Consider the following 21,652-nt stretch of genomic DNA (forward strand, 5'->3'; position numbering starts at 1 on the left):
TTTACAAATACAGTCAGGCGAGGCAATATCGAGTAAATCTGAATCAGTGCGAACACCCATATCATGACGTGGTATTCAATTTTGGCACAGGTAATGTACATTGCAGCAACCATTTTGCGCATATCCGTCCATCATGCGATTGAAATCATGCCCTGCCTGCCTGCCTGTGACGCGCTCGCCCCTAGTCTACCCGAAAATGAAAGAATACACGGGAAGCGGACGTCTCTGCCCACCGCCTCGGAAACTCGTTACATGGCGCGTCACGTTGAGATTATTCTCGATATTTCGTGACGACGCCGGAGCCGGAGAAAGCCCAACAAGGTGTTGGAAGCCTCTTTACTCCAGCTTCTTGTTCTTGTTGCTGGCGCTGGACTTGACGCGTCGGGCAGCAGGGCGGTTGATATGGTGCTCGGGGATCCAGCTCTCGTCGTAGTCCTTGCCAGAGCCAGTGGCAGCGCCGGTGGCCTCGGAGCCGGAAAGGGGCTCGGCAGTCTCGACCTTCTTGGCCTTCTTGGTGGAGCGGGCGCGCTTGGCCTGGGGGAAGAGAGCCTCGATCCAGGTCTTGTAGACGAAGTAGAGGGTACCAGCGAAGGCGGCGGAGAGGAAGAGGTAGAGGAAGATGCTATTTAAAGTCAGATATCTGAATCAATGGGACGTGGTTTGGAGACGTACATCTGGGGATCGAGGAAGCTGGTGGGAGCCTCAACAATGGAAGCGGCAGCGTTGTGGACCTGGACCTGGTGGATGTTGCCCTTGGCGTCGGAGACGACAGCGACAAGGCGGAGGAGAACATCCTGAGGCTGCATGTCGAGGGCAAAGGAGAAGGGGAGCTCCTTCTTCTCGCCGGCGGGGACCTCGATGTTGTACTGGACGGCCGTCAGGTTGCGGACGATAGCCTCGTAGGCGGGCTTCTCGGCGGGGAGCTCCTTGGTGGTGGAGAGGGAGCCGCCGACAAAGGCGATCTGGATGGGGCCATCGTCGCGGTTGTTGACCTCGATGACGGCCTTTGTGGGACGGCCGTTGACGAGCTTGACGCCAAAGATGTCGGCCTCGGGGAAGCTGGCGCTGACATCGGCCTTGAGCTGGGCGACATTGGGAGGAGGGGCGTTGGCATCAGAAGTGTCCTGGAGAATGTGTTAGTGGTGTTTCTGGCGATGGAGTCGAGAGCAATTGATCATGCGACCAAGGGGGAGGATGAAAGATCGGGTGGCGGATGAAAGACCAGGGGAGAGCAAAAACATACCTGGGCGAAAGCACCAAAGACCTGAGAGGCCAGGAGGGCCAGAACCGAGGACTTGAAGAGCATGGCGACGAGATGGAGGGAACCGTGAGAAACCGAGAAGACAGAGGAGGGGATGAAGAAGAGAGGAAGAAGAAAGGTTGTGTGAAGGGCGGCGATGGGGAAAAGAAGGTGGTTTTGGGTGGTGACAATCTGGCCTCAGCACGCAAATGGGGATCGAATGGAGGAGGCGACACTAAACAGGGGTAGGTGCTGTACCTCCCTCTTAGGGGGGAAGTGGAGGTGCTTTGCTTCTTGTGTGGGGAACTGGGACTTGGCATATTCCATTCAACAGCTTTGATGATTGTCAGAATAGCCTAAACTTTTGATGACTAGGTAACTGTGAGTCAAGAGTGTCTTCTCTAACTAGCTGGACATTGTAATTTATTCATTATGTGTTTTATCGTCCAGAATGGCTTATAGTTGAATGTAAAGCAAGCATACTGAACAATTGCAGTTGTGCGCCATCTCTCATGTACTTCCCCCCTCTCCAAATTTCACTAGCTCCAGCTCCTAACCCTCATCTCACGTTTCCACAAGGCTTTTGGAAGCTTCGAGCTGATGGACGGCACCACATGGGACAAGCTGCCCGGACAAAAGTGGGGTTCTCCGGAGCTCGACTCGGCCCCACCTCGCCATTCTCCGGCGACTCAACTACAAATTGGATTTTAAGCTCTAAATATGTAGTCATACCAATGTACCATTCTTTTTATTGTTTTCCCTCTTCTTCTCAGTCCATGCTCCAAGCGGTAGTGACTGGAATAACCGCCCATTTAAACTATACCATACAGTTCCGACGGCTACCATAATCCATAGCATCGTCTCGATGACTGACAAGATGGTGCCTAGAACCTTGAAGAACACCGACGGCAACTCCTGCGCAAGCGTTGTCGTAGCTACCGCGTACACTCCCAAGGGAAAAGTGAAGGCCCACCAATTGAGGTTGAAGGGGAACCGTCGACGCCGGTAGAGGGCCGCGAGCGCGAAGAAGAGCCACATGAGTCCGAACCCCCACATTAAGAGCGCTATGAGTGTCCCTGCTACGTAGAAGAACTGAGCTGCCAGGGGAGCCGCGGGAATGAAGTTATTACTCTTGAAGAGTTTGAGTGATACTTGTCCAAGTAACTGAATGCCCGCTGCGCCTTGGCCAAGAGGACCGAGAGGGATAAAGGAGGATACGATCATTTCCTTTGGGGGGACATCGTGAAACATGAGCCGGTTATAGTACATGGCCAGTATCAGCATCGCCGTTGATACCCCAGTGCCCCATAGGATATAGCTGATGATGACTGTCCAAAGGGCATGCTGCTCATTGGGCAACACGTTGGCTACGATGGCGCCTGTTGCGGAGGCGACGATGTCGGCAACTATAGGGAGAAGCCAAGATGCGTTCATTGACGATAGGGTTACCTGTTTGGTTCAGCAACTTGCCAAGGAGCAGTAACAGGAGACTTACACCCGGCGTTTGCATAATGGCGTATGGAATGTAAAAGTTGCAGGCCACGGCCAAGACGATGTCTATCCACCAGAGAGCCCACGCAAAGACAGCTGCTCGGTCTCCCCAGGCTGGAACACAGACAAATACAATCATGTTGATGATTGTAGAAAGACCCATTGGAAACGTGCCTTGAACATGTCAGTCAGAATTGGGGGAAACTAACGAGGTACAATACCAAGAAAGACAGCCTGCGCAGGATTCCGCAGAGTCTCAGACCACAACCCCTTGAACATGGTGTATCTCACGACCGAGATGCACAGGAATAATAGAAAGAGGAGGATGTTAAGACAGAAGATGACGACCGAGATCCAGTACAGCCATCGACCGTTGTAGGGCAAGTTGTGAAGCAGAATTGACGTGATGCCCGTGCCCATGGTGACGGTGAACCACGACGGCGTGAAGCCGAGTACAACACGGCGCCATCCCCGGCGATTGATGACGTTCCGGTCCCGGCTGACGTCCTCCGTGATCGTCGGCGCCGACCCGGGGTATGTGACTTGACCAGGATCCGGGTCCAAGTCAAGCCCCGAAGCAGTCATGACGACAAACAGATCTCACCAGATCCTCGCAACAATCAAAGAAAATCCATGTTTTCCATCTGGCGGATCCAGCCAAGTTTATAAACCATTATGATCTGACGAGCTAGACACAAAAACGCCACCTGACGTCTCGGTCTTGAGTCGAAAAAACTCGGCCGATTCTTCAAGTGCCCCGCAAAAAGTCTTAATTCGCTGGACGTCATATATTCTTGACAGAACGAAACTGGGAAGCCGGCACATTGCCGATGCCATGACATGTTTTGTGGAGGCAGCTCGTGCCTCTTTTTGTGAGTATCCCCGCGGAGACTTGAGAATGGGGCTTGAGTCGTCGGAGAGGCTACACTATTACTAGATCTGGGATGCAGTTCAAGATGGATCGGAATTTGTTTTTACCTAAGCGTCAATTGAACCTGTTAATTCATTCTGCATTTGATAATTGCAATTGAGTGCTTGGTTTCACGAGTAATTGATTGGTCGTTGTCGAGGCGCGTTGTTTCCGCATACATGGCCTTTGCTCCTCCAGTCGGACAAGATATATCAGACGAATGAGGCCATTGGACTCAAAGCTCTTAGGCATAAGATAATAAGCCATAAATATATCTATAAGGACTATAAGCGGCAGTCAAATCATGAACGCAAGTTGATCCAGAGCAACATCAAGTCTTGAGTTGACTGCATGTACCCTGGCGTTGCCAAGGACGCCTCCACACTGGACCACTCCTCATCATGATACTCAAGTACGACTTCAAAGCTCATTAATACTTGAATTAGTACCTATCCCTGGACTAATTCCTCTCTACTTTTGATGTCGCTACCCAAAGTCTTTCCCTAACCAAATTTATCGACCTGCGCAACACATCCAATTGGATATCCGAAAAAGCATCGAATCCTCGCTACCGTTCCTTTTTTGTTCATCCAGATTCGCTTCAAAACCATCTATATCAAGAAATCAATACCTTATACCCAAACTTTAGAAGCCGTGCCCGCCGTATTGCCCATACTGACTGTACTGAGGTGTCACATAACCTGGGAGCGTCTCTCTCTCCTCGACGGCGAGATGTGCGCCTGCGACACGCAGTAGTTGCGCGCAGGGCTCCTTTCCAGACTTGACGGCCACGAAGAGAGGCGAGTGGTTGGCCTTGTTGCGCTCGTGTACACTCGCGCCGCGTTGCAGGAGCTCTAGCAGGATCTCGGTGCTACCAGCCACAGCTGCGAGGTGCACCGCTGTGTTGCCGGCATAATCAGACTGCTTAAGTAGCTGCGCACCCTCTCCCTGAAGGAGCTCCTTGACGAGGCCGAGCTCGCCGTTCTCAATGGCGTATCCGAGGGCAGAGAATGCCATCTCCTTGGGCGTGAGGTGGGAGGCGGCAAAGTCGAGAGTGCCCGCCGGGTGGGAGAAGCTCTGGTGAGCAATCTCGGTCATCTCGCCCCGTAGCGACCGGGATAGTTTCTCGTTGATGTCCTTGAGCGAGAGGTTGGGCTGTGCAAGTAGGTATGAAACCTTTGTCAGGGCGGCTTCGGCTGTGAGATCGAGGCCAAAGATGACGCCTGCCCGGCCGAGGACGGTACCAGGGGCGTACACGGGAGAGACGAAACCGTTGACACACTGGCTGACGTTGACTACAACGAGGCCTCGCTCAACGGCAGCCTTGATGATCTGTGTAAGACGACCATCGGCGCCACCAGGGATGTTGCCCATGCCAAACGTCTCAAGGATGAGACCACGGAGGTCAGGCAGATGAAGCACAGCATCAATCATCTCAGGCTTGATGCCGGGGAAAACACGCAAACAGGCGACGTGTGTGGTGTCTAAGCCCTTGGTAATGTGGAACTTTGCAATCGTAGTTGGGCGGAGGATAAGAGGCCAGTTTACGGTGACACCTAGACCGTTGACCTTGGCAAGGGGCTCGCAGTTGGGACTGGCAAAAGCCTCGAATTCAGTTGCAGAGACCTTAGCGCTGCGGTTACCGCGGTAGAGGCGGTGGTGGAAGAACAGGCACACCTCGGGGATGGCAAAGGTTCCAGCAATGATGAGCGATCCAAGGAGGTTGTCGACGCCATCAGACTGAAGGGAAAAGATGGGTGCCTGGGAACCAGTGAGAATGACGGGTTTTCCTAGGTTCTCCATCATGAAGGAGAGGGCAGAGGCTGTGTAGGCCAATGAATCAGTGCCGTGGAGGATAACGAAACCATCAAAGAGGTGGTAGTTTTCTTGGATGCAGGAAGCCATGGCGTCCCAGTCATGAGCCGAGATGGAGCTCGAGTCCAGGAGGGGGTTGAACTCGACGATTCCATAGCGGACATGACGATCATAGGCAGTTGGAGGAGTGCGGAGACTGTCAATCTGAATCTTTTCGCCGTTGCGGATAGCAGGGAGTGTGACTGAAGAATGTTAGTTGGACTATCATCAAGGTCATGGCATGTTGAAGTGAGGCTCAAGTGATCCTAGTCATGATGTGCAGGGACCCCATGCTCATGACTTCCATTCATATAAATATCATGAGACCCTGGGGCAATTGACAAGGTTAATGCTAGAACTGACTCACTTGATTCGGACCTATCGTTAAATGATGGTCGAGGAGCCATAGCATTCTCCAAGAAGTTATCGGTGGGCTGAAGGCCATCAGGGCCCTGCTGCATGCAGATGGTTCCTCCTGTACCAATGATAAGGACTCGAGACTCGGGATAAGTTGTCTCTGGGACTATCACGGGCACCACGGGGTGGCCATTGCCATTGGAGGCGGTGTCGGACATGTTGACTACTGAGGGGGTTGATGGAGTTTCTCAGTAGTTGAGAGGTAGGTAGATAAGGTGTTAGGTGACGTTTCGATAAGAAGGTTGAGAGATAGGGGAGGGGCCTGATGTAAGCAGCTCAACCTTAGGACAATCAATGATAATTAGAATACTAGACAATGCACAAAGACAATTTGAAAAGGAAAAGAAGAGGTTTTTATAGAAAGAGGAGAAGTGAGAAAAAAAACTAGCCACGGCACGCGCGATGCCGGGGGGGATTCGCACAAAAACCTTGCGGGCGAAGAAGAGGCCATCAAGTGGATCCTTTTGAGGTTGTGAAGGGGTAACAGAAACTCGACCTCTCGCGGGGACTGGGCGAGTCGGAGAGGAGATGGGTGCACGCAAGATGCCCACGCGGACAGGTGCAGGCTAATAATATCAGGGGAGCATCTGATCTGACGAGTGACCGGCTATTGAACCCCGAGGGCGAGCGAACGGACATTCAATGGGCTCTGGCGGGTAGTGAGATGGTAGTGGTGGTGGTGTTTTGGGCAATGATAGAAGAAGCATGGACAAGCTGATCGGAGACGACGGTCAAGTACAACATGTGATTTTGCATTTGACTCGAACCGGAACCTAGCATCCGGCCGTATTCGCTAGTCGGTGAGAGAGCCTCACTCTGGCTCTGACTCTTTCCCTCTCTCGGTGGCCAGATACGACAACATGTTGTAGAGTCTATTTACTTCTTTTTACCCCGGAGAAATATCGACAAACCAGGACACAGCGGGCGGGGGTCACACAAAAAGTCTGGGCGTGGAGATGGGAGATGGTCTGAGAGCCAACCGCCAGGGACACAAAAAAAACTGTCAAGAATTGCCGCTGCTTCTGGGTCCCGTCCTGCGACTTGTACCTGTTGGACCCTTTTTTCTCTTTCTCTTCCATTGGCGAAACGCCTAGAACAAAGTGGGTTCCTAATGTGGCCAATTTGGGGGTTGCCTGAGTCGTGGGTGACCTGTTTGAGCTCCGATTTACGGGGCCATTTGAGGCCATACAAACGCAGCCTTGCAATCAGGGTGTACAGAAAACGGGCTCCCGTTGAACACCTACGTAACCAGGGCCTAATTACTACAAAGATGTAATGAATAAAAATGTCAATCTGGATTCACTGCAGTCTCTTCAACTGCCGAGCCCTCTTGAATACCGCCTGCAATGCAGCAGTGAACAACTGCATAGCATTAAACGAGATGACGTATTCACCACCCGATGCCACAGAACCCCTTGCTACAAGGCCATCGCCCAAAATGTCAGAGAATCTCTCCCAACACCGAAGATCATGCCCTGGATAATGCAAACACATGCTGCAAGGGTGTCCGGGTACGTACCACCAGCGACATGTCTGCGCTTGCAGGCTTTCCCGTTTTGGGAAATTCTGCCGGCTTTTTGGCCTCACCGCCCTCTTGCGCTTCCTCTCCCCTTGTTCTTCTAAAGTTCCGAGTTGAGAGAGTCGTCAGTTAAAGTTACCAAATCGAGGTCGGATGAAATTCACCCTCTTTGGAACTTTTCAACTTTTTTCAAAAACCCTCGAACCTTTTTCTCCCGCTTAACATCGTTTCCATCACCTCTCCTCCACGATTTTCTCGATGGACCGCTTCTGACGGGCGATGCGAACCCTCCGAGTCGATACTTAGCCCAGCCTCTCTATCTATCTCGACCCTTGACGCGCGCGCATCGTCCAACCCAGCGATAAGCCAGAATCCGTGCTTCACTCGAGTGTCGCATTCCGAACTTTAGCATCATGGACAAAGTCCCGGACTCCACGCCAAACGGCACCTCGCCGCGCACATTCGCCCTCAACCATTCGCGGCCTCGTTACAGCTTCAAGGGCTGCTCGCGAATCTCCGACTATGAACTCCAGGGCAAGCTGGGAGAGGGAACCTTTGGGTGCGTGCACATGGCCTTGTCGCCCACCGCGGGCGAGCGTCTTTTTTGGTCTGTACTGACTTGACCGTCTCCAGTGAGGTTCACCGAGCCCGATCGCGCAAGACGGGCGCTCTCGTCGCTTTGAAGAAGATCATCATGCATCACGAGAAGGATGGCGTATGTCCTTGCAACTACTCCGCCGCGCGACCATGACAGCGTTTCTGACCTCATCAAGTTTCCCATCACCGCCCTTCGCGAAATCAAACTGCTCAAGCTTCTATCGCATAAGAATATTCTAAAGCTCGAAGACATGGCCATCGAACATCCCACAAGACAGAGTACGCACCCATTCACACCCCGGCGCCTTGTTCTTACTGACCGTTTTGTAGCCGACAAGCGCAAAAAGCCCATCGTCTACATGGCTACTCCCTACATGGATCACGATCTCTCCGGTCTTCTCGACAACCCATCCGTCCACTTCAAGGAACCCCAGATCAAGTGTTACATGCTCCAGCTCCTCGAGGGCCTTCGATACCTCCACGACAACAACATCCTTCATCGAGATATGAAGGCTGCCAACCTGCTCATCAGCAACCAAGGAATCCTCCAGATTGCCGATTTCGGTTTGGCCCGGCACTACGACGGACCTGTGCCTGAAGCTGGACGGCCCATGGGTGAGGGGCGACGAGACTACACTGGTCTAGTGGTCACAAGATGGTACCGTCCACCTGAGCTTTTGCTTCAGCTGCGGCAATACACCCCCGCTATTGACGTTTGGGGAGTAGGGTGAGCACAGACCTGATGGTTGTTGTATTCTTGATGCTAACAAGTATAGCTGCGTCTTTGGCGAGATGTTGGTAGGGAAGCCTATCTTGGCTGGCGAGAGCGACGCCCATCAGCTTGAGATGATCTGGGACCTGATGGGATCTCCCACCGAAGAGACGATGCCCAGATGGAAATCGCTTCCAGGTGGAGAGCACCTATCGCCTCGACCACGAACAGGGAACCTTCAGAACCGATTCAGAGAGTGAGTTGATTTTCAAGACAGCCAGAAACGGTTTTTAACCTCGCACGTCTAGCTTCGGATCAGGGCCTGTTTCACTCCTTAGAGAACTCTTGAAACTGGATTGGCGGACGCGAATCAACGCTGTTGATGCTCTGCAGCACCCCTACTTCAAGATGCAACCCCTCCCGTTGGAACCCCACGAGATTCCAACGTATGAAGAAAGCCACGAGCTGGACCGAAGAAAGTTCCATGATCGCAAGGCCGCTCTCCCTCCTGCCCCTAAGGGAGGCACGGTGGGTTTGGGACCTGATGCCAATGGTGCTACAGCGGGCTTCAATAGCAACGAACCCTATGGAAACGGTCGCAACGGGGTGAACGGAAGCAGATATCGTAACGGGCCTGATGATCAGCGTCGTCCCGCCTGGCAGCGAGAACGTCCCGGCGCCGGACTTCCTCCGCGTCCGCCTCCTAACGATGATGCTGATTATCGGGATCGAGCGCCTCCTCGAGCCCGAGGCCCACCCGGGCCTAGAGGACCGGATGTCGACACATACATCCCGGCTTACAGGCAAGATGATCCTGGTCGACGGAGGGATGACCGGCCACCTCGGGACGATCGACCACCTCGAGATGATCGACCACCCCGGGACGACCGATCACGGGATGAGCGACGACGACGAGACAGCAGAGACGATCGCCGCTACGACAGAGATCGTGGCACGATGAGTCGCAGCCGATCACCAAGACACGACCGATCGCGGGATCGAGAGAGGTCAGACCGCGACGTGTACCGGAGATAGGATAACCGGCAAGCGACGACGAAAGAGGTCAAAGAACGACGGTATTGGTAGGCGTTAAAGAGGGCAGGTCTGTCAGTTTTTGGTCAACTATCCAAGGGCAGAGCACGCACACGGCGCAACGGATTAATGTGACGCAACAATATCAACAAGTAAGGAAGGGATAATGATCTGCGGAGGACCGAGTTTGTAGCATTATTGCATGACGCAGCGCATCTACGGTATGCGACGCGTCCCAGTGAGGCAGGTATCTAGCCTGTGTGCCTCGGATCATAGTGTGTAAACTATAGAATCATGCCTGGTATTGGTAGTATCTGCCCTGTCTTCTGCGCCTTCGCTCAAGACGAATTAATATTCCGAGTCATCGTCCTCCTCGTGAATCGTCTGCGAGAGCAAACCACCCGCTGGCCGACGCCTGTGACTGGGCGAGTCGAGCCATTGCCATTCTAGCTCATTACCCGATGAGTCTCGCCGGCTGCCCGTGTCGATAGTGAGGCTCTGCTTCGAGGCTGGCCGCTCCGATGCCGTATCGTCATCTTGCATTCCAAGATGGGTGGTGATGAGGGAGGAGCAGATTGCCAGGGCGATGCCGGCAAAGATTCCTACGCCTGCAGCAGCGCCAAACTAGAGGAAAGATTAGATACACGCGTAAAAACGAGGTAGTTGATTCTTACAAATGTGTATAATGGCTACGCGGGAACAAGTTAGCTGAGTTGGCCTCTCTGGGTTGCTGTGTCACATCACATACCTCAAGGCTCACAAGAAAATCAACAACGGCGCGAACGCCAGCTAGAGAATAAGAGATGATGTAGAATAGGGGAGCAAGGAGGACAAGAATGACATTTTTAACAAATCCCAAGGGGATGAGGATGAGGCGGAAGGGAAAGGATAGCACGCGGAAGAGACTGGAGATGTAGAGTGACCAGTTGAAGGAGTAGACGAAGCGGAAGATGGCGGATACGACGTCCCAGGCGACGAGAAGGGGTGAGTGAGGGTCTGAGGTTGTCGCTATGACGGTTGCTGTTGGGGGTGGTGCGTCGGACATTGTGAGGGTTGACATTGTTGATGGGAGGAGCTTGATATAGGAGTCAAGGTTGAAGAACCTCCAGCTAGGAAGCTACCTAAGTAGCCAGGGAGGATGATGTTTGAGATTACATCACCGAGACAGGAGGAGAGTAGTGAGTCGATCTGGTCTTCGAGGGGAATTGGCCTTCTTTTTTTTTTTTTTTTATGTCGTTGAAGCTTTACCAGAGATGGCGATATGAAAAGTTGGGCTCTTTCACAAGCTTCAAGTATGGAGGGAGAGCTTGTGAGCTGTTGAGCTCAACTCTCATGGTTGGTTCCAGTGGTGGTGGGCCTGCACTTAGCGGATGCTTCCACCCCGCCATTCACTGCAGAAGCCCAAACACGGTGGGTCTGGAGGGAGTTAGTGACAATCAAGGAGTGATATTTCACCCTATACAATTCTGTGTGTCAAGCAAAGTACCTCCAGCCCTCCCCCTACCACCCCCCAGCATCTCTTCTCCTTCCGCTCCTCCATGACTCTCTTCCTCTCCACTCCCGCCCCGCGACCGACGACGACGACGACAGGCCACACAACGCGTGGTACAAGCAAAGACGAAAAGGACGCCGCCACCGACGACGACGACGATATTCATTTTCACGACGGACATATAAGCGCTATACTTCTCCTCATACGACCAAGCATTTGACTACCATCCGGCGATTGCAGATACGAGACACATACACATACAAGTACAAAACCTCTTACCGGCGACACACAAAGAGTTAAACCTGTCGTGCCAGACCGTTTGTTGGCTTTTTTTCGTCCCATCAGAGGGCCGCCGTTCAATTGGCGCAGAGGAGGGGGCGCACGCATGGGGATACCCTGTGCCCCTTGATCGGAACCCGTGGTGATTGAGATGCCAGCATCGTCATCGCTATAAGAGAGACTCCCACAAACACACCATTCATCTTACCCCCCCCGAAACACCAGCCCCTTCTGCAAATATCCCCTTGGGGATTAAGAGAACAATGGGTAACAACCCGTCCTCTTCCTCCAAGCCGGCGACCCCGACGTCGTCGGCCCCCGGGTCCGCGCCGGGCCACGGACACGGCCACGAGTCGCCTCGGCATCACCACCGCAAGGACGCCCGCAACATCATCCCCGGCCACGCCCACCGCTCCGCCGCTCCCCCGGAGCCCTCCATGGCCCAGGCCCAGGGCTCCACCGTCGTCAACCGCCCCAAGAGCCTGCCTCCCACCGCCGTCTCGTCCCTCAGCGGTTCTCCCCACAGCGGCGTCGCCGTGCCGCAAAAGATCGCTTCGTCCTCCGACGCCAGGGTCGTTCCCGACAAGACTGTTGAGTCAAAGCCCCCCGCCGCTCCGCGCGATGAGCCTTCCAAGCCAGTCGACGTGCCCATCGAGGCCTCGTCCGTCCGCTCCCACCACTCAGCCCACATCCCCATCCCCGAGCCGACCCTCGTCTCCAACAGCAGCATCACCGACATGTACCTCACCCGCCCTCCCCGTCTGCCCCTCCCCATCGACGAGGAGGTGCACACACCGGGTTCCCCCATCCTCGCGCCCGAGAACGACCAGCCGGTCCCCGAGATCGAGCTGATCGACTCGTCGGATGGCATGACCCGCAAGAGCTCCGCGCTGAGCGCGACGACTGTCGACGAGGAGGACAGCGAGGAGCTTCGCGTTGATAAGACAAGACCTGTCGTCCCGGCCAAGCTCGAATGGCTCCGCGGCGGCGAAAAGGTCTACGTAACGGGCACAATCTTCCAATGGAATCGAAAGCAGCGACTTCATCCCATGTAAGTCTTTACTCTGCCCCATGTTACCCTCCCTCCGAGACATTGAATCGGTTATCCGCATCTTCCTGTGTCTCCGTGGCGGGCTTGACAGTCTCGGATGACTTGTCACACCCGAACTCGCCCTGGCATGTCGTGAAAAACATTATGCAAGTTTGCTCGTTTTACTGACATGTATATTAATACAGCGAAGGTCGGCCCGGGTGCTTCAGCACCACCGTCTACATCCTCCCCGGCACCCACCATGTCCGCTTCCTGGTGGACGGTATCATGCAGACGTCTCCCGACCTGCCCACCACTGTCGACTTTGGCAACAACCTCGTCAACTACATCGAGGTCAACCCTGATGACGCCCATCAGCAGCAGGCCCCGGATCCTAAATCCGCCGCTCAGGCTGCCCCTCAGGGCCAAAAGGTCCTGCCTCCGCCCAAGGGCAAGGCCGTCCCCCCGCCAGAGTCGTACCGTAGCCAGATCCCCAAGTACCTGGTCGACTTTGACCAGCCAGAGGACTCGCCCGCGTATCAGTACGCCGTCACGGCTATCGAGAAGCTTCCGAACCCTCCCACGCTGCCCGGGTTCCTGAGCAAGCCCATCCTCAACGCGGCGACACTGATGAAGGACGACAACAGCGTGCTCAACATGCCCAACCACACCATTCTCAACCATCTCGCCACCAGCAGCATCAAGAACAATATTCTTGCCGTATCGGCCACGACTCGGTATAGAAACAAGGTATGCGGCGTCGTTCGCGTTGAAGGAAGTTTGCTAATGGACGAGATAGTATGTCACGACGATTGTCTACAAGCCCACGTCTTCGGATGATGGTTAGACCCAGCTCTCAGACAGGGGCGAGACAAAGCCTGCTCGGGGGATAACAGCCATGTTTCCAAGGGCCCGCTCAGTTTTGGACGGAAGATTCAACTGGAAGCTTCCATTCTTTTGGTCATGATGTGATGTACGCCGATATGTATGCATGAAGGGGGTAGTATGAGTGATGGAGGTTAGACGGGGACAAGAGGGTATTTCAGATGCCCATGATTGCTGGAGCAAGATGAGTAACGTCCCAGTGCGGGAGATTGAGAGATGAATAGGCACCGCGGTTGTTTGTGAGTCGAGTCGCCATGGCACTGTTGACCATGACAAGCCAGCGTCAGGTCCGGTCCAGGATGAGTCAATACAATCACACACGATTCATCAATCGCCCATAATCTTGCATCAGTCTCTCCATTCGATAAAGACCTCGTCGGTCCTGAAGCGCTGCGTACAGGTGCTCTCCTCCAGGGGCGTACGGAATCCCGTCTCGTAGGCCAGCAGGCCGGCGTGGGCAATCATGATGCCGTTGTCGATGCAGAACCTCTCGTCGGTGGCGTAGACGGACCCCCCTCGCTCGCGCGCCATGTGGCCCATCATCTCCTGCAGCCGCTCGTTGCAGCCGACGCCGCCCACGATGAGCACCTGCGACGAACCCACGTGTGCCATGGCTCGCTCCGTGATCTCGACCAGCATGGCGAATACCGTCTCCTGGAGAGAGAAGCACAGGTCCGCGGGGGTAAAGTCGGCGCCGGCCTTCATCTGCGCTGCGAGAGCGTCCGCAGATGCAAGGATGCCTGAGAATGAGCAGTCCATGCCTTTGACGGCGTAAGGCAGGTCGAGGAGCTTTGTGCCCTTCTTGGCGAGCTGCTCGATGTTGTAGCCCGGCGCGGGGTCGTTGCTGATCTCCAGAGTACGAGCGAAACGGTCCAGGCAGTTTCCCACGGCGATGTCGAGCGTCTCTCCAAAGATACGGTACCGCTGCTCGGCATAGGCGATGACTTGTGAGTTTCCGCCCGACACATACAGCACAACAGGGTTGTCGGCACCGGTGATGTATCGTCCCATCTCAATATGTCCAACACAGTGGTTTACGCCAACAAGCGGCCGATCCCACAACAACGACAGCGCCCTCGCAGCGACAGCGACCGAGTTGAGCGGAGCACCCATACCAGGTCCCTTTGTGTAGCAAATGCAGTCGACATCCTCAGGAGAAACACGGGCCTCCGCGAGGGCCTCACGGGCGAGACGGACAAAGTGTGCTCGATGGTGGGCGGCCGTGTCCTTGGGGAGAAAGCCGGTGCCGGGGGGCGAGACAAAGGTGTCGCGGAGGTTGGAGAGGATCTTTGTCTCGGTCGCGGTGTGAAGAATGACGCCGATGCCGAGCTTGTTGGCTGAGCCTTCGCACCCGAGGGCGATGTAGGAGGACTTGCGTGAGAAGGCCATGGTGGGGTATCGTCGATGGTGTTGAAAAGTCTAGGTCTGATCGCAGCGTGTAGCTCGTAGTCTGGTATCGTAAAGTCTGTCTATATCATGGCATGTAAATAAATATCAAAGAATAAACAAGTTTAGGCAGAAAGATGTCCAAGGTAAAATGTTGTTGTTGGTAAAGTATATTGAGTGATGTCAAAGGATGAATTGCGATAAGATAGAGATGGAGAGGGGCACACCCAGATCTTCTCCCCCTCCTTCTCCCGGCCGATACAAGAATCGAATCAGTGGAGAAGGGAAACAAAACGGAACAACCTAACCAATCTAGCTCCTCGCTTACTTGTCGAAGCAGCCCTGAATGGGTGGGGGTATCGTTCAAGCCGTTGATGGGAATTAAAAAGCTCAGCAGAAAAAAAAGAGAAAGAAAAAAAATCTAACTAGCGCGGGTCACCAGCCACACTCACCTCTCCTACACACAGAGCTGCATGGGGGTCAAAGCCACAACAAGGTCCCTGACAAAGTCATCGACGACCCGTACCGGGAGTGAAACCCAAATCCAGGGCGCCCGGTTCGCCGGCCACTTTTCCCGCCCGCCTGCTGCCCTCCACTCGACGACCGAGCCTCCTCTATCACCATCACACGCTTTCGCTCACACTTGATATCCACCTTGCAGTTTTTCTACTGCTCCTCCAAGCTTGAATACATTCTTCTGCTGGAGTCTGCTTCTTGCTACTTCGTTTTGTCCGGTATACTAATTTCCTCTATTCCCCCCTCTGCATTACACACCCCCAGCCTTGCTCCCCTGCTAACATGACATATCCTAGGTCCCTCATTCAAGCTTCGTCATCCCGAACCTTGTTCCCGCACTGCCTCCTCCTCGAAATCGACCCTTTACTTTCTGCTTACTACAAATAAAACCTCGAGTCTCTTTTCTAGACGTCAACAATTCACCGTCGCTTGCTTCAAAAACTCCCTCCGTCACGTTCAAGTCCGAGGACGCTACAAAGCTTCCCCCCCTCAGCCACCCTCTCACCAACACGTCCACCTGACCTCCCCCAGGCCTCGACCAGACAGTCTACATCACGCAATGACCCTCACATTCGCAGGCACGACACACAAATATTCTTACGGTCTGATACAGACCGTTCGTCTTTTTTATTTTTCATCGGCTTGGGCCTTCGGTTGAGCTCTTCCTCCCCCGCGTCCAAACATCACCGGCTCCAAACTCCTCGCAATGCCACGGCCCACGATTGAATACTTTACATCATTCCTCCCCCGCCTTTGAACGACTGCCGGCCCTCTTCGAACCGCCCCCGTCCACGCTCTCCTCCAAATATTGGGTATAAAACACATAAACACCATTATCATACAATATGCTTCCGGGCCGGTCCCGGTCATCACCTTTCGGCACTCACGATGCGGCCGCCTGAGCTTGAGCTTGAGCTTGTGCCGCTGCCTGTGCCTGCGCCGCTGCCGCCGCTTTAGCTTGCGCTTGCGCTGCCAGGTGCGCTTGTGCTGCTGCTTGCGCGTGGGCTTGAGCGTGGGCATGCGCTGCCACTGCTGCCGCCGACGGTAGTCCTCGGTTTCCAGCTTGTGCTACAGCCTGCGCTTGCGCTGCCGCTACTGCTTCTGGCGGTACCGCCGGCCGTGGTCTAAACATATATGGGTTGAGCGGAATCGTCGCTCTGAACTTGAGCGCTCGAGTGTCAAACGGATCGACTTCATACACCGGCGGCTCGTCATCATCAGAGTCTGAGTCGTACTTCCACCGGTCTGACTGTTCGTCACTCATCTCCCGCGGCGGCGTCACCATGCCTCTTCGGTCGATCCAGAGTCGGTTCAGTCGGCCAATTCGTCGACGGAACGCTGGATGGTTGTTCCGAGGTGGCTCACTCGATCCAGCGCTGAACTGGAAGACGGGCGGCTCACGCTTGTCCAGTTGCATAGCATCAGGTGCGTCCTCATCCATATCCATTTCTGAAGAATTCGACGCGGGAGGCGTCATCAAGTATTGCGTCTTGGCCGGTCGGAACTTGAGCTCCATGCCCTGGTCCTTGACAGGCGAGAGCGGATCTCGAGTGAGATCAATATGGTTCTGGTTCCACTTGCGGTGGTTCTGAACCTTCATTTCTATGTCAAGCCGCAGCTCATTGTCCTTCTCTGCCAGCTTGTCTGCCAGCTGGACGAGATCGGCGTCGAGTGTTCTACCATCCGACCGCACAGGTTGCCGCAGGTGGACTCCAGGCGGTCGTTGCACCACTGGCGCATCCACGGGCTTTCTCTTTTGGGGCTGTTTATCCAAGTTAGTACCGAGCGGGATAACTTGGTGACATGCGCCAGGGGTATTGCGCGGGATGTTAAGTTCACGTACCTTCTGGTTGACGAGATCTTCGTCCTCTCCTTTGATCCCCAACCGAAGCTTAATCCCCTTAAGCCTTGCCCTCTCCTCAAAGACAGCACGGTCCATGGTCAGCAACTCTCGCTTCAGCATCTCGCGCTCGTATGCCATGAGGACCAATTGCCGACCATCTTCAAGCTCGCGCCGCAGTTTCTTGAGAGTTTCTGCGATCTTGTTGTCACGAGCTCGCGTCTTTCGAGTTTGACGAGCCTCCCTCCGTCTGAAACAGACAAAGGGATCCGCATCGTCAGTCTCTTGGTGAGTCTCGAACTTGAGGGTTGGATGCAGGGGCTTGTTGCCAGCTTCCAACCGTCTTGACTTCCAGTATTCGTACACCGGCTTTGCATGGTGCATCAAGACTGGTGAGCCAAGGTGGTTAAGAGCTGGTACCATCATGTCATAGGCGGCAACAGTATTGTCGACTGACGCGAATGGAGTCTGCTCTGCGGCGGTGTCCTCAAACACCTCCATGATGCGCTCAAAGTCATCTTCGGAGAGGAGGCCGGCGGCATGGGGTTTACTATTGTACTGCTTGAGGAACTCATCATCTTCGGTGGTCATGTCATAGAGACATGTGATGCATTCCTCGACAGTCTGGGAGAAGCGGATATAAGAGGAAGGTTTATGAAAGGGAACAGGATAGAGCTCATCATAGTTGATGTCGCTCTCCTGGGGAGGCGGAACGGGGATTTCTTGGTCATTGCTTGTACCCGCTTCCTTGAGAATGGTTTGCAGATGGTATTCCTATTTAAAAATGAGTAAATCTGAGGCCCGTGGAGGGGTGGTGCTAGGTAGTGGTGGATAGTAGTTGGGTGGTGTATCAAGACGCGTCGGAGAGTGCCAAGGTATATCACGTGAATAGACACGTGATATCTGATATCTGGCAAGAGGACAAAGGACTCACATTCTCCTCGGCCTGCTCGACGCCGGTCGCGATTTGGTTCTCGGTTGTGAGAGCTTCGTACTCAGAGGGGTCGATCTGGTCTTCGCGAAGGACGGGGAGCGTCGTCTTGACGCTCAACTTCTTGACGCGGACCTTGCGTGATGACATGTTGGCAGGGGGGCGAAGGGGGGGAAAGGGAGAGGAGGAGGTCGGCGGCTAGGCGGCGGAAAATCCGCGAAAAAAAGCGATCAAGACATAAAACGGTGGGTTTCTGATCGAAATCGATCGATTAGAGGATGCAAAGGGCGTTGTTGCAGCCTTTTTTCGATGGCGGCGCGGTCGGGTTCGATGGGGTGACGTTGGAGATGGTTTTGCCGCGCAGAGATTTTTCGCTGGGTTGCAAGGGAAAATGGGCGAGATGAACGTACTGGAAACGTCAGTGTTGATGACGGGCGGCGCTGCTGGAGGGGAGGGGAACGAGGTCACTCCCCAGCGGATTTCTGCGGGGGAGGTACTTGGGGCGCTCAGACCACTGCCTCCTTTTTTTTGGGGACCGTCGCTGGGTGCTGAGTCGGGCTGGGGTGCTGGAGTACCGTTTGGGCCGCCAGTGCGTGTGGTTCAGTGGGTGCGAGGTACCTGGAGGTGCCTAGCAGCGCCTGCTTTCAGTGGGTGCGTGACGCCGCGTAGTGAGTGGGCTGGCTGACCAGGCGACCACGTAACAGACGGAAGCAAACGGTAGGTGATTTGCCATGTTTTGACTCTGGTGCATTATTTGCTATGATGTACTGAATGGGTATCACGATAGTAAATGGGACAGCTTGCATTGAATCATTTGCGATAGTTTTTACTCTATGGTAAGGTGCAAAGCCAATTTCTCCACGCATGTCCCAGAAGCTCTTTCCGTCTTGTCGGTCAAATGCCAAAACGGAGGCAACCTTTCAAGGCTGCATTGAGCAAAGCGCTCCTGCCGTAATCAACGGCACGTGCACGTCACGTCACGTCATTTCTTTCAGCTCCGTTTTCTCTGAGAAGCTCCCCTCCCGCTCTCCGTTACTGTACAGTAGTGGTCTAGTTACCCCTCCGCTCTCAGGAGAAGACGACCCCGGTCTAGAATTAAAGAGTGACCGCCAACCGTAAGACAAGACCGCCTTCTTTGCCTCGCCCCAGCCAAATTCAGCCTTATCACGAACGTACAACTTTCCCTCCCTCTTGTCGAACCTGCGGACCCTGCGACTTCGAAACTCTACTCGACTTTCTCTCCGAAGCCGCCGATAAACGTTGGGGTTTTTTTCAAATCCATCCCCCTCGACTATACTCCCCTCTACCCCTCCGCCACCATGGGCAATACCACCAGCGCAGTCCTGGACAACCTCGTCCAAGGGTCCAACTGTGAGCTTTGATTTCCTTCCCCTGCGGCCCGTTGTTAGGGGCTGGCTGCAGCTAAGGAACTATAACTGAGAGTGTTACTCTAGTCGACAGAGACGAGGTCGATCGTTTGCGGAAGCGGTTTATGAAGCTGGACAAGGTGCGCAGGCTGTCTGACCCTTGGGATCAGCTATAGATGCTGGTGGACGAAAGGGTACACGCTGTATATGGGCATAGTGTACTAACTTGAGCTTCCTAGGACAACTCTGGCACGATCGAGCGCGATGAATTCCTCAGCCTTCCTCAGATCTCGTCCAACCCTCTGGCAACACGGTCCGTCATGACCCCTCATACCTTCAATTACAACCACTAACCCCCCATATCCAGAATGATCGCCATCTTTGATGAGGACGGCGGCGGCGACGTCGACTTCCAAGAGTTCGTCACAGGCCTCTCGGCCTTCAGCAGCAAGGGCAACAAGGAGCAGAAGCTGCAGTTCGCCTTCAAGGTCTACGACATTGACCGCGACGGCTACATCAGCAACGGCGAGCTCTTCATCGTGCTCAAGATGATGGTCGGCAGCAACCTCAAGGACCAGCAGCTGCAGCAGATTGTCGACAAGACCATCATGGAGGCCGACCTCGACAAGGACGGCAAGATCAGCTTTGAGGAGTTTACCAAGATGGTGGAGAATACCGATGTCAGCATGAGCATGACTGTTGGTGAGTTGACACAAGAGATGTGTGTTGTTACGGAAACTAATATCTGTCAGATCAGTTCTAAGTACTCATGGACAAGAGGGAGTTGGTGTGTTGGGGCGTCGACATGGAGAGAAAGAAGGGCAAGACAAGTCAGGGTACATAGCGGGTTCAAACAGCATCACCATCATGAATTCACGCATTCAGTTTCAGTTTCGTGCCATGGTCATGGCTACAATTGGTCGTCTGTGTCTATTCTTCATACTCACGTTGCTTACAGAGACGGGATGTTGAGGTTGGCATGGTTGAGGAGGCCAGCCACGATTTACAATGTGTCTGTCTATTATATGGTTGGCGATATCACCATGCCTACCACCTTATGGCACGGTTCATAGCAGGGTCTATGGCATTTTTGCAAGTCAGGTGGCTTTCACGACTCTCCAGCAAGATGTACTCAAGCTTCCAGTCTCAATGGCGGAATACCAACACATGCCCAACTTAATAGGCATTATATATTCCAGAGTGTATCTTGTCCAACTCTGCAACAGGTGTGTTTGACATCGATGCAGTAACCTGCCCTCTCAGAGGAGCAGTGGGAGGATAGGAGTAGGGAAGGCTGTTTTCAGCGCAAACTAGTATCGAAACGCAACACCATACACAACCAGAGCATATAGATAGGTAGAGGCTGCAGGGTCTCTCTGGCATTCGGGCAGTTTCACACCATTTTACAATATCCCCGTTAACGCCACTCTATGTCGATTATCATGCTCTTTACCACTATCCCAACTCCCTCTCCGAGTCTGTGAGAAAGGAAGTGGACTTGTCGACCACAACATCTTGTCTCGCAATTCTCAAACTGGCATTGTCACTCGCTGAAGCTGCTACAGTACATACTGCTCCTTATAAGGTTCCAAAGTCTTGCTTGTCAAAGCAGTGAAGTATCAGTGCTGCATCACCTCTGTCAGCTCTGCTGTGGCATCTGTGCTCGATGCGATGTGCAGATTCTCACTTCAACATCAACCTTACCATCCTCATCAACAACTCCAAGAGTATTAGAAAGATCAAAGCGCACTTACATCATAACACCAACGCCAGTAGGCGAGCTCTAGAGTCTAGTAACCCGCTTGAGTGTGAAAACCAGCTTCCCTTAGGCCACCCGATTTCACCAGCACACCCCTATCAAACACGATAACCTCATCGATGATGGTCTCCAACCGGTATGAAACCACGGTAATAGAATTTCTCCATAAAAAAATTGGTTGTGGATGATCTCCTACGTCCCCTATCTGTCGTCTTGTCAATATTACTGTTAACTTGGTCAAGCAGATGTGAACCACAACAAGGTAGACAAGGATATCACGATGCGCACCACCATGGGTTTCAAAAATCTTGCCCAACAAGACTGTATTTCTCATTTCAGTGGCTAACACAAGGCTCAACATCTCTCCCGGTTTCCATCAAGTACCAGATCCCCCA

General features: G+C 53.7%; 9 protein-coding genes across 9 annotated transcripts; 3 read left to right on the forward strand and 6 right to left on the reverse strand.

Annotated features, from left to right (window-relative positions):
• Positions 1-336: 336 nt before the first annotated feature.
• On the reverse strand, positions 337-1,306 carry LRP88_05920 (uncharacterized protein; the record flags this gene model as incomplete). Its single annotated transcript, XM_083242463.1, has 3 exons — positions 337-622; positions 673-1,124; positions 1,244-1,306. 3 exons carry the CDS (start codon positions 1,304-1,306, stop codon positions 337-339), a joined length of 801 nt encoding a protein of 266 aa, XP_083101399.1.
• A 660-nt stretch (positions 1,307-1,966) lies between these two features.
• Positions 1,967-3,316, reverse strand: LRP88_05921 (voltage-dependent anion channel-domain-containing protein; the record flags this gene model as incomplete). The annotated part of the gene is made up of 3 exons (XM_083242464.1): positions 1,967-2,646; positions 2,732-2,905; positions 2,953-3,316. The coding sequence occupies 3 exons, from the start codon at positions 3,314-3,316 to the stop codon at positions 1,967-1,969; spliced, it is 1,218 nt and encodes a 405-aa protein (XP_083101400.1).
• Positions 3,317-4,286: 970 nt separating this feature from the next.
• On the reverse strand, positions 4,287-6,070 carry LRP88_05922 (asparaginase-domain-containing protein; the record flags this gene model as incomplete). Its single annotated transcript, XM_083242465.1, has 2 exons — positions 4,287-5,698; positions 5,863-6,070. 2 exons carry the CDS (start codon positions 6,068-6,070, stop codon positions 4,287-4,289), a joined length of 1,620 nt encoding a protein of 539 aa, XP_083101401.1.
• A 1,774-nt stretch (positions 6,071-7,844) lies between these two features.
• On the forward strand, positions 7,845-9,775 carry LRP88_05923 (kinase-like domain-containing protein; the record flags this gene model as incomplete). Its single annotated transcript, XM_083242466.1, has 6 exons — positions 7,845-7,990; positions 8,065-8,146; positions 8,205-8,307; positions 8,359-8,755; positions 8,805-8,996; positions 9,049-9,775. 6 exons carry the CDS (start codon positions 7,845-7,847, stop codon positions 9,773-9,775), a joined length of 1,647 nt encoding a protein of 548 aa, XP_083101402.1.
• Positions 9,776-10,120: 345 nt separating this feature from the next.
• Positions 10,121-10,817, reverse strand: LRP88_05924 (uncharacterized protein; the record flags this gene model as incomplete). The annotated part of the gene is made up of 3 exons (XM_083242467.1): positions 10,121-10,396; positions 10,447-10,461; positions 10,521-10,817. 3 exons carry the CDS (start codon positions 10,815-10,817, stop codon positions 10,121-10,123), a joined length of 588 nt encoding a protein of 195 aa, XP_083101403.1.
• Positions 10,818-11,806: 989 nt separating this feature from the next.
• LRP88_05925 (5'-AMP-activated protein kinase beta subunit, interation domain-containing protein) lies at positions 11,807-13,420 on the forward strand (the record flags this gene model as incomplete). The annotated part of the gene is made up of 3 exons (XM_083242468.1): positions 11,807-12,594; positions 12,780-13,323; positions 13,373-13,420. 3 exons carry the CDS (start codon positions 11,807-11,809, stop codon positions 13,418-13,420), a joined length of 1,380 nt encoding a protein of 459 aa, XP_083101404.1.
• A 386-nt stretch (positions 13,421-13,806) lies between these two features.
• On the reverse strand, positions 13,807-14,847 carry LRP88_05926 (tRNA N6-adenosine threonylcarbamoyltransferase; the record flags this gene model as incomplete). The annotated part of the gene is made up of 1 exon (XM_083242469.1): positions 13,807-14,847. The coding sequence occupies one exon, from the start codon at positions 14,845-14,847 to the stop codon at positions 13,807-13,809; it is 1,041 nt and encodes a 346-aa protein (XP_083101405.1).
• A 1,396-nt stretch (positions 14,848-16,243) lies between these two features.
• Positions 16,244-18,281, reverse strand: LRP88_05927 (enhancer of polycomb-like-domain-containing protein; the record flags this gene model as incomplete). The annotated part of the gene is made up of 3 exons (XM_083242470.1): positions 16,244-17,122; positions 17,204-17,974; positions 18,135-18,281. The coding sequence occupies 3 exons, from the start codon at positions 18,279-18,281 to the stop codon at positions 16,244-16,246; spliced, it is 1,797 nt and encodes a 598-aa protein (XP_083101406.1).
• A 1,169-nt stretch (positions 18,282-19,450) lies between these two features.
• On the forward strand, positions 19,451-20,261 carry LRP88_05928 (calcineurin regulatory subunit B; the record flags this gene model as incomplete). The annotated part of the gene is made up of 5 exons (XM_083242471.1): positions 19,451-19,502; positions 19,586-19,638; positions 19,738-19,811; positions 19,866-20,200; positions 20,251-20,261. The coding sequence occupies 5 exons, from the start codon at positions 19,451-19,453 to the stop codon at positions 20,259-20,261; spliced, it is 525 nt and encodes a 174-aa protein (XP_083101407.1).
• Between the last annotated feature and the right edge of the window lie 1,391 nt (positions 20,262-21,652).

This window comes from Fusarium phalaenopsidis, assembly GCF_050370095.1.
Source record: "Fusarium phalaenopsidis strain FUZ10S chromosome Unknown contig_32296, whole genome shotgun sequence".
Classification (NCBI taxonomy): Eukaryota; Fungi; Ascomycota; class Sordariomycetes; order Hypocreales; family Nectriaceae; genus Fusarium; species Fusarium phalaenopsidis.